Source organism: Fulmarus glacialis, unplaced genomic scaffold, assembly GCF_000690835.1.
Source record: "Fulmarus glacialis isolate BGI_N327 unplaced genomic scaffold, ASM69083v1 scaffold35209, whole genome shotgun sequence".
Taxonomy (NCBI): Eukaryota; Metazoa; Chordata; class Aves; order Procellariiformes; family Procellariidae; genus Fulmarus; species Fulmarus glacialis.
The window spans coordinates 27,231-38,363 of record NW_009233190.1 but is presented as its reverse complement, the minus strand read 5'-3'; the positions used below and the strand labels follow the sequence as shown (position 1 = coordinate 38,363).

Sequence of the window (11,133 nt, the reverse complement as noted above, 5' to 3'; positions counted from 1 at the left end):
TCACAGCTGTTAGGCAATATATTTCTTGTGCTGTAGTTATAGCTTTTTGTTTTGTTTCTTAATGGAGCAGAAATATTATGTTGATTAGGCATGTTATCTACCTCATTAGTAATCTTCATTGGCTTCTAAAAATTGGGACTACTTATGCAGAGGATATTAGTTAGCCATTTGGTGGTTTAGACATGACATTTCACTAACTTCACTACAGAAATGAAAAAATAAGAATGGTCTAGCCTAGAAAGCCCCAAGGGCTGGGGCTTCTACAGGCTGCTGAACTCCTAGTCATAAGGCGTCAACATACTCCTGTGCTTGACAGGAAACAAGGAAAGTGCAAAAGAAAGTGTTCATGGTGTTGGCACTGCCAGAAGAGGTGAGCGGCTTTTCCCATTTTCTCTGGGAAGGAGGAGGAGAGAAGTTGATAGGTTAAAGAAAGTGTCCTGTAGTGATCCATCACTTGGATCACACTGAATAGACTGCAAACACCATGCGAATCTACTGAGGTTTCTAGTTTAGGGCATGAGATACCTTTCAGTTTATTTACATAATTGTTGAAACTAATACTTTTAAAGATGTTAAAACTTGTATTTGAATTTTTGTCAAAACTGTTATTTTTCTGTAGAATTACTTACTTCCTTGCCTGCAGCTGTGTTGTCTGTAGAAAGTCTTGTGTGAGAAACTCCAATGTATTGGCAAAAATACAGTTTGAAACTCATTGATTTGCCATTCAGAGGACCCTTTTTTGTTGAGCTAGGACTAACAACTTCACAACTGTTAAGTGATTCCAGGGCTCTTGAAGTGTTTCTGACTGTTACAGCAATGATTACAATTGCAGTATACTTCATGCAGGCAAAGGCATATGTCCTATATTTTGAGAGTATATGAGTCATTGTTTCCAAAATTTTGGTGAGAAAGGCAGCTGACAACTATTCTTGACCTGAGGTTTCAAGAGAGGATACCACAAATGCAATGTAGTTGGGTTGATGTGCCCTATATTTGGAGAAGTCTTAATTTCCATTTAACTATATCAAAGCGTGAAGACGACAGAATTATGTAGCTGTCTTTATCTGGATGCTTTATCTGTATGCTAGCTACCTAAATGGTGATTTTTAATTATTTGTAATAAAAACAGTATCCAGTGTCTGAGGAAAGAGGAGAACAGGGACAGGACTTGATTAATGCAAAATTTAGTGAAACTCCTATTCCTGTGCAACAAGAAGAGATTCATGTTGACAATCCAGCGATTTCAGCTTTGCCCATTGGATGATGTGTCCATATATTTATAACTCACATGCAATCTGCATCTCTAGCAGCAGCTACACTTTCCATGAATTAAAGCAATTTGCCTTCTACACAGACAGCATATTACATGGATTTAGTTTTACAATTCATCCAGCCTTAGACACATAATAACGTCCAGTAACATTGAACATTTCTGGGGATAATATCCATTGCCACAGCCTTCCTTATTTATCTGCTGACAGTCTTCCTCCACCCCCACCAAACTTCTCTAACCTGTTACATCATGTGTGCAGCGCTGAGCAGAAATAAGCTACCTTAGTGTCTCAAGGAACACGTATAGCATTGGCACATGTTATATGCTGTACTTAGTTTTCAGAAGTTTGAGTATTGTTTTGCTTGATGAAATGGTGTTAATCAGCCTTAATGGTAGTTTAGCAATTTTGTCTTAATTTTCATGCTGATTTGTACAATTTCATTCTTATTAATGATTGTCAGCTAACATCAAGTACATCAGGCATCTACATTAGTCTTGAAAACACTAGTTTAGGCCTCCTGGTAGGAGCAGGACTTGAATGATGGCTTCCATTATAGGATTGAAATGGTTGTAGTTGTTGATGGGATGTATAGATTTTGATTGTTTGTTTTTTGATGTAGGAAATATAAAAGTTTGGTGAAAGTTGTAGTAGCTAAAATGCTAGGTTTTGATCATCTCAAGAAGTAAAGGTTTTCCTGAAGTGTTACATTACTTTCCGGAACAGATATTAAAGGTCTTTTATAAAAGCTGTTTCCTAATCTGATCTTGCTTTTTGTCTTTCCCTTTATAGCTAAACCAGGTGGACGGGTGAAATGTCAATATATTTCTGCTGTGGATAAAGTGATCTTTGTGGACGATTATGCAGTAGGATGTAGGAAAGATCTCAATGGCATCTTGCTGTTAGACACAGCTCTGCAAACGCCTGTTTCAAAACAAGATGACGTGGTTCAGCTTGAATTGCCGGTTACAGAGGTAAGATGTGGAGGGGCGGGGGGAAAAGCGTATGTAAATAACTCTGTCAGAAATACTGAAACCAGACGTTTGACCCTGAGTTTCTGGTGTGATTTTAACAGCATGGAATGGAAAAGTTTCTTAGTTATTAGCTGTCATAGGGCAATAGCTTTTTGCAGTTATTCGTATCTCAAACAAATAAGACGAAAGAACTTTTTAGTGACCAGAAATAATGACTCATTTCCAGAGCTTTGTCAGTACTTATGTATGGAATCTATATGCATTTCTAGAAGTCAGTCTGGGCTGCTAGGCATCCTTGAATTTTTTTTGTTTTAGGCTTTCAGGGAAAAAAGGACAATTAAAATCAGCTAATATGGTGTTGCTACTTCTGAAAAATTAATGCTGGAATCAGTTGGCCTAATGAAAGACTTTTTTCCCTGCAAACCTGGCTTTCCTTTTATGTTTGCACTGTCTTAGCTGTAAAGCGATTCCTCGTGGTTGAGACAATACAACCAAGCATTTAGTATCACTTTAAGAAAATCTAGTGTGTACATTTTTGCTTAGAGTGTAACATTTAGGATTTTGTTGCATTGGTTTACCTTCAGCTAGCATGGCATTTATTAGGTGAGGTAGCATGTACATTCTTATTTTCAAATGCATAATGTAAGATAGCTAACAATTGGTTCCATTCTAAGGCAGTTGGTTATGAGGAAAGTAGCTTTCACCTTTGTAGTGGTCATGAAGTAATAGACCTGGGAAGTAAATCTGTACAACAGTTTTAATTACAAGCGAAATTAATTCTTTGTTTGGGAAAAGCATAGAGCATCTGCCAATGGTAATATTTAGAATAGTGCTTACAGTTGAAAAACCAAAACTGGACTACTAGATCCAGATTCTGAATCTTTAAAGCACTCTGAGAAAAGAGCACTTCCCACTCATCTCTGTGGGAAATAATATTGAATAATATTGGTGCATATCGAATGATGCACCACCAAGAAAAACTTATCCTGAGCATTGATTTAAAATTTTTATGTGCTGTTGGAGTATTGAATAATAGGTGCTTATTATGAACCAAGAATGTGTGTTATATGTGAGGGTTTTAACTACTTGTCTTGAGTAGGAGTGACAGCAATAAAATGTTGCTTCAAAGCAAGAGAGCTTTCCAGGTTCCTCAGGCTTGCTGCCACTGGCGTCATTTTTACTCCCTTTGTGGGTAACTGCAAAATCTTGGTATGTGTGGCTGAATGCAGAGACTGACAGAGGTCAGCATTTTCTTTCATAAGTTTTGCTGTCACTGGTCTGCAGTCTCACATGGTTCAATACAACCTATAAGTTTGTGTCAGTTTTAGCTAAAGATTCTTTGGTTCTAAAGAGTTTACAGACCCTTATTTCAAGGTTAAAATAGAGCACTTATCTGAAAAGGTCCTTCCTGTAGAAAAAAATTGGGAAATATTACAGTTCATTAGGAACAGATTTGGGGAGTTCATGGCCAAATCGATGAGGTGGGAGGAAAAAACATTAGCAGTCTTCAGTTCTTACTTTTGATTTTAAAGAGGATGTACCCAGACCTCGGAAAATTTTAGTAAGTATTAAGCAAATATCATACAAACACATCAGTCCACATCTTTCATCATAGGAAGGCCTAGAACCTTTATCCAAGCAAAAGCCTTTATTTTTTGTTAGTCTCTAGAACTTTTCTGCAAATTTTTGCACTTAAGTAGTCTTTTTATATGATTGATCTGCCAGTAATGCAGTGCATCTTTATGCATTTCTGATCGGCAGCATTGACAAGTTATGGTGCAGCCTCTATGCTGTTTTTACTTCCCCGTAGAACATTGTAAATTTATGAACTTCCATAATCTATCTCTTGTTCTTCTATCATCTGCAAGAGACTTGGGAAGTATGAGATGCCACAAGAATTGTAATTATCTTTTTACTGAAATCTGAGAAACAGATACAGCCTTAGCTAGGGGACTGATTTGCCTTATTTCTGTGTTTCTTCCCCTGTACTCCCCAAGGAGGTAACCAAGTGGCCATTTGGCCCATATTGTTTGGAGTAGTAGTGGCTGTTTAAAGGACTGGCTGGCCATTGCCCTTGGGAAATATTTCCCTGTGTTTGTAACTTGAAAGTGTAACATTTTTCCAGATGTTAGCCCACCTAACAACAGATACAAAATACTCTGTGCTTTGCACATAAAGCGTACCTTTAAATCTTACCTATCAACATGAAATTAGCAGACAGAGGGACAAGCTAGAAACAGATGGGACTTGGAAGAAAAGAAGTCTATAAATGGGTGTTAATAGTGTTCTTTTCCAGATGCGTTATTTCTGAGTTTTAAGAATTTCTAGATTCTAAATTGGCCCGTTTTTTTCTGCCTCATTTTTCAGCTTCGTTATACTAGCATTGTAAGTAATTTATCTCTAATTTTCTTGCAAAGTTGTTTTTCTCATTATCATCTACTTCTTTTTAAGATACAAAGCTACTCAGAAAAATGTCAAGACTTTGTTCTTGCCCTGGCTTTTTGTCCCTAAAGCTGAATGAATCCTTTTGAAGGGAAAGCATTGGGCAATAAATATCTCCTTTTTGCTTGGCTTTAATATATGTTCTGTTTTAATTGTTTATATGACTGACTTGTTTAACATTTGGTAATATTGCTGTTGAGGGAACTTCTAGTAATTACTGTAACTATTGCTGAAGTTTATCCATTGATTGGCCTACGAAGTAAAATTTGGAGCTGCTTGCTCAACTCTAGGTCTTTTATGGGAATTATGCTGATATAATACATGATAAAGAAGGATATGACAAATTCCATTTCCCGGAGTAATGAAACAGGTGTAATTCTTGTCTGTAGTTATTCAACGTGCATGCTAACTTTTCTTGCACATCTGCATTTTAGGCTCAGCAGCTGTTATCTGCTTGCATAGAAAAAGTAGATGTTTCTAGCACAGAGGGATATGACTTATTCATCACACAACTGAAGGATGGTTTAAAAAATACCTCACATGAAACAGCAGCAAATCATAAAGTTGCAAAGGTAAGAATTCATCTCTGTGCTGTCTAACATGGATTCCCAAGTCTAACTTGCTTGGCTACCATTATTGAAGCATACAAAATGCTTGACTTAGTGTGGTGGATTTTGTTTGAAGAGGATGGAATGTATTCTGTATTCCTTAGTTCCTCTATGTGAATTTTCACTTGTTAAGAGAACAAACAAGGTTAGTTTCTTGCTGATAAACCCAACTAATAAACCCAACTGAGCTTAAAATCTGAAGTTACTGACTTTCCTTGCATTATGTCCCTGTCGCTTTTTGTGTCTGTTCTTGTATTATTTTCTGAAATCAAGAGAAGGTGCAAGACTTGCATTTGTTTTTGCTTTTGACACTTTTGTGATCTATTTATTGTTTAGATGTTAAAATTTTAAAATATAAACTAGGCACTTTTTTTCTTGATTTAGTGGGCAACGGTTATGTTCCACCTTCCTCATCATGTTTTGAAGTCTGTCGCCAGTGCCATTGTAAATGAACTCAAGAAGATAAATCAAAATATTGCTGCCTTACCTGTAGCATCCTCTGTGATGGATAGGTTATCTTACCTCTTACCCAGCGCACGACCAGAACTTGGTGTGGGACCTGGTCGATCTGTGGACAGGTATATTAAGACAAAATAAGTGATGAATTTGACCGCTTAGTTATATCAGAATAAGCTCTTAGATGACTTTAATTTATTTGTCAAAGGAATTAGTCCTATTCTCTACTTTCTTGCTCTTACACATACTGCTAATTAACTGTTTAATGCACAATGCGCTGTACATATTACTAAACTTAGAGGAAACCTTTATGGATGCCACAAGACTGTTTTGTTTGGATTCTGACTTTAATGCCAGGCAAACTGAATTCACTTTGCTTTTAATCCCAACATATACTTTCAGAAAGGTAACGATTGCAGCCCTAAATATAGGTCCGTAAGTAGTATTGTAACACATTAATGTGATAAGTTCACCTAGGCTTTACTCTTCATCACGTTTGATTATGGGTTTTATCTGAACAGTCAAGTCCATATGGCTAGTTACTTAAGTTACTGGCTTTACTCAAACTAGTACTGAAACCTTACTGAGACTGCAACGTTGAGATGTTCAGAAACTGCATAGCTTTAAGAGCGTATGTACGCCTCTTTTGAATGCAAAGAGAGCACTCATTGTCTACCAAAGATAAGAGCATACATACTATGCTGCATCATAAATCAATTCCTTTTCCTTCATACAAGAAAGAGTTATGCCCATGTCTTGTGCTTTAGAAGTTTAGGAAGTTGTTACCTTTGCAGAATATATATATGCTACTTCTGAACTGTCTAGTCACCTGCTATGTGTTTGGGGGGGTCAGAGAAAATTTTACCTCAGATTGTTGCTTCATCTCTTTCTGATCCAAGTGATAATGTGTACACAAGCGAGTAATCCATTATTTTAACCTTCATAAGCCAAGACTAGTTAGAATACTGATAAATCTTCTAAGTCTATAAATTTAATTCCTTCTTGAAAGTTTCTACACAAATATTATTTTGTAAGCATATTATAATTTCTTATAGGTCAAATAATTTAATAAAATTGATTTCATCTCTTACTTCCCCTCCCCAAGCCTCCAGGTCTACCTGTACCTCGCCATATTGTATTTTTGTTTAGAGCTCTCCGAGATCTGTCTCTTAAGATGGTATAATGTCAAGTTAAGACAGCCCTTATGTGGGTGTTGCAAGAATAGTTTACATCCTTGGTAGCAAATGTTTAGTATATCCATTCCCACAGGAAAAGACAGCAAAAATCTCCTGAAACTGAGGGGCAGAAACAAGAAGTGAGGCACTTTTCCGTCTAGCAGCCTTAGTTCTTGGGGTGATACTGGAGAACAAACTTGTGTCAAGGAAAAAGAAAAGCTGATAGTTGGTTCTTACGTACTATTTCAGATGAGGGACATGCACTGAGTGAAGGTGGAAAAGAGAGGACCTTCTTTTCTCTGTAGATGCTGAGTTGCAGAGGAGTTCATATTTTTTGACTTGGTAGTTTATAATTTTTAAGTATTATAGTATGCAGTGAGTGAATGTTGGGGGGTTTGTACCATGTATTCAGTTAAGCCTAAAATATCGCTTTGGAGTATTTTTAAATATGCATATTCATATTTGTTCAACTAATAAACCCAAATTTTTGCAGTCGTTAAAAAAGACAACTCTCTAGCAGCTTTAAATGCAGAGTAGCTTTGGATATCTGATGCTTTTCTGCAGTTAGAGCAAATAAGCTACTTGGAAGCTTATTTTATTTATCTTGGTTTTAAGGCCCGTAGGTTGTTGTATTGCTTTCGGTCTTTTGCTGAGGATGTACTTTAGGCACCGAAGTGAGAGAACTTTGTAAGTTTTCTGTAATCATTAATGATAATTTTAAGTATAAGTTGTAGATAACTATCTGTGGTATTTCTAACCGTTACTAAAGCATTGAAAATATCTCATAAATAGTTTAATTTTTTTATTCTAAGTGGCAATTTTGGGTAATGTAGAATTTTTCACCTTTCTAGGTCTTTGATGTATAGTGAAGCTAACAGGCGGGAGACATTCACTTCATGGCCTCATGTGGGTTATAGGTGGGCACAGCCAGATCCTATGGCTCAAGCTGGGTTCTATCACCAGGTAAAAGGTTTAGTTGTTCTTAGTATTTGTTCGCTAGGTGAAAGGGAAGGTTTGGGGAGCAGGGGAAAAACAGTTTTTTTTTTTTTTTTTTTTTTTTTTGATGGTGCAAAAACGATAATGAAGAAGTTTGTCATTCAGCTCTTTTCTTTTTCAAGTATCAGGTTTTTTCCATGCCTTGAGGTTGCTTCTTTTTTTATACAGATCACAGAAAATACGTTTCTAAACTTCAGCATCTAAAACACTTTTAAGTATCAAATTGATCTGAGTTAAACAACAATAATAAAGATGAAGTTGGTTGTTATTACATAGAGTCCTTCCTTCTCCTTGTTAGATTGTTGAGTAAATATCCTTACTTTTTATATTATAAGTAAAGCAAAAAAAGCAATAAGCTTGACTTTGGAGTTCTCTAACCATACTTTCCTAGTGGGACTTAAATTGTATTGTAACAAACATCGGTCCTAGATCACATTACTAAATTATTAAGCTTAGTGAATAAATACAACCTCAACATTTTATTCCACTACTTTTGCTTATTTCTGTTTTTCATTCTTTGAAATTATTTCTACTATTAAAAAATTATGTATGGTATGGATTTAGATAATGATGGCTAGGCAGTGCGTATCATTTGACATCAATATTGTCTGCCTCATTAAGTCAACTACAAAACCTGATAGGTCCAAGTGGATAAAGTTTTTGGAGGATTTCAGCAGGAGAATGCAGGGAATTAATGTTAGAATTGCATCTCCATATTCCCAAGCATATCTTGGTGACTTGAAATGTGGTCATGAAAATGCTAAATTTTAAGAGAATGGAAATTTCCATTTTTTTTCCTCTGTCACTTCAGCTAGTAAGAACTGCTCTTTGCAGAGGAGTGATATAGGATGCTTTATATTCCAGCAGATTGAAGGCATAATAGGAAATACTTGTTTAACCTGTGTTTTTCCAAGCATGCGGATGTACAGTTATTCTGCTGAGGTTCTAAATTTTTTGAACTTTGTGAGCTTTTTCCAAAGAAGAAAAAGTCTTAGCAATGATGCTGAATTCTGCTATACGTCTATGTGGTTTTTATCCAGTGGCTTGCACAGGTGTTGGTTCTGAATCTCTTCTATAGTAATGTGATGTATCCTTTTTTTTTAACGTGAAATACTGCCACTTTACAGTATGTAATTTGTGGCCTTTCATACGTTTGATGTAGTGGTTTGCTATGCCACTAGAGGAAGGAGAGGACTTGATGACCTAGTTAAAGTGTTTCGTAGTACATAGCTATATAAATTTCAAGCGTTTCTTCTTATTTTTATAGCCTGCTTCATCAGGAGATGACAGAGCCATGTGCTTTACCTGTAGTGTGTGTTTGGTATGCTGGGAGCCTACAGATGAACCTTGGTAAGTTTAACGGTAGTAGTAGACTTAATTTTGTGCTGAAGAGATAAGAAATCTTTGGAGGGCAAAGATCAACATCATCTCTATGGGATTTCTGGTGAGTTTAGGGAGTATCACTGACAAGAATGTATTTCCAGAATGATTCCATGGGACAAATCACAAAATAATTCTCTGTACTATGTCAAATTTCAGTATAATGCTAAACCCAAGAAATTGTAGTTGGTTTTATTTCTTAATTCTGATTTGCTATTTCATTTCAAATTGTTCCATGGCAAAGATGGCAGCCAAGATTTCTTTGCAGGGATGTAAACTCAATCTTCTGTGTGATTGTGACTAGAACACATCTTTTAAGTTCTTAAACTGCAATGGCCATGCAGTGCATATTTGCACTTTTATGTGAGGTTGCCAGATCCATTGCTAGTTTCCTGAATCAGCTAAAATTGTGCATAGTGGCAGAAATGCAGGACCTTATATTGATTTTAAAAGGGTTCTTAACGTAATTTTTGTCTTGATTATTTGGTAATTTATAGTTGTTATTTGAACACATCAGATTCCTGACTTGCTAGAAACTTTCCTTTGTAATATTATCTTCATAGTCCTTGTCTCCTCCTTTCCCTTGTTCATTTCCAGACATTTTGTAGTAGTGTAATTGCTCTTTGCCATGTCTCTCCCTTAGGTATATATTGAGATCAGAAGGGTTTTTTCCATGCTTCTTGGTCAATGTGTCATTCAGGACTGTTTTCAATTTTGATTTTTGTAAGTGTGGATGTAGAACTAAAAACAGGACGTTGCTTCATCTTACCAACGTTACTTATAATAATATCTCATAACATTGGAATTCTACTGTACGTTCTGTAGAATTTAATCTGTGCTTTTCTTCATGAGGACATGATGGGCTACTGCCTATAGAAAATTATTTTTTAAAATGTACTAATTATATTGAGAGTACTGTGTATAGATTCCTCTATTTGAATATCCATTAAGTGATCAAAGGCTTTAAGACAGTCTGCTATTGAGAAACAGCAGGGAAAGCTGCATTAGTAACTCCAGAACCCTTTTGTATGATTGACTGCAATACAGTTTCAGCTTCACTTCGAGGCCTGAGTTTGTATATGATGTGTATATTTTTCACAGTAAGAAATCAATGTTTGCTATGTTTGTTTTTAATATGAAAAGGTCTGAACATGAGAGACATTCCCCAAACTGCCCATTTGTCAAGGGTGAGCACACTCAGAATGTACCTCTTTCAGTCACACTGGCAACAAGTCCAGCACAATTTCCCTGCACAGATGGCACTGACAGAATAGCCTGCTTTGGATCTGGAAGTTGCCCTCATTTTCTAGCTGCTGCAACAAAACGAGGAAAGATCTGCATATGGGATGTTTCCAAACTTATGAAGGTATACAATATAAACAACCAGTTTTTATTAACTAATTACTGATTAAGCATATCTTGATTTAAATCAAAGACATCTTCTGGTTTTTGTTGTTATTTCTCAGGTCCACTTAAAATTTGAGATCAATGCATATGATCCGGCTATTGTGCAGCAACTTATGTTATCAGGAGAACAGAGCTCAGGGGTTGACTCAAGGAGACCAACACTAGCATGGCTAGAAGATTCATCTAGCTGCTCAGATATACCAAAATTAGAAGGAGACAGGTATGCCAATCCACAAAATTAGAAATATGAAACGCTGCTTTGTAAGTGGTTAATGCCATTTAGTTAAGTCACGCTTTGTGAAACATAAGATTGGTAAGATTTTTTTTTTTTTATGGCGCTAATTTTTTGTAATCACTGTGTATCTGTACACAATTCGACACTTAAAAAACAATAATCTAAATTTCTATCTTTAAAGCCAGTTCC

General features: G+C 36.2%; 1 protein-coding gene across 1 annotated transcript in view; it reads left to right on the top strand.

Annotated features, from left to right (window-relative positions):
- Positions 1 to 2,063: 2,063 nt before the first annotated feature.
- Positions 2,064 to 11,133, top strand: part of LOC104082212 (baculoviral IAP repeat-containing protein 6-like) — a gene marked incomplete at both ends in the record, with an annotated part of 36,037 nt that continues 26,967 nt past the window's right edge. Inside the window, 7 exons of the mRNA XM_009585236.1 lie at positions 2,064 to 2,245; positions 5,122 to 5,259; positions 5,680 to 5,873; positions 7,778 to 7,889; positions 9,190 to 9,272; positions 10,446 to 10,668; positions 10,769 to 10,929. Coding sequence (XP_009583531.1) covers positions 2,064 to 2,245; positions 5,122 to 5,259; positions 5,680 to 5,873; positions 7,778 to 7,889; positions 9,190 to 9,272; positions 10,446 to 10,668; positions 10,769 to 10,929 — 1,093 coding nt within the window. The remainder of the gene's footprint in view (positions 2,246 to 5,121; positions 5,260 to 5,679; positions 5,874 to 7,777; positions 7,890 to 9,189; positions 9,273 to 10,445; positions 10,669 to 10,768; positions 10,930 to 11,133) is intronic.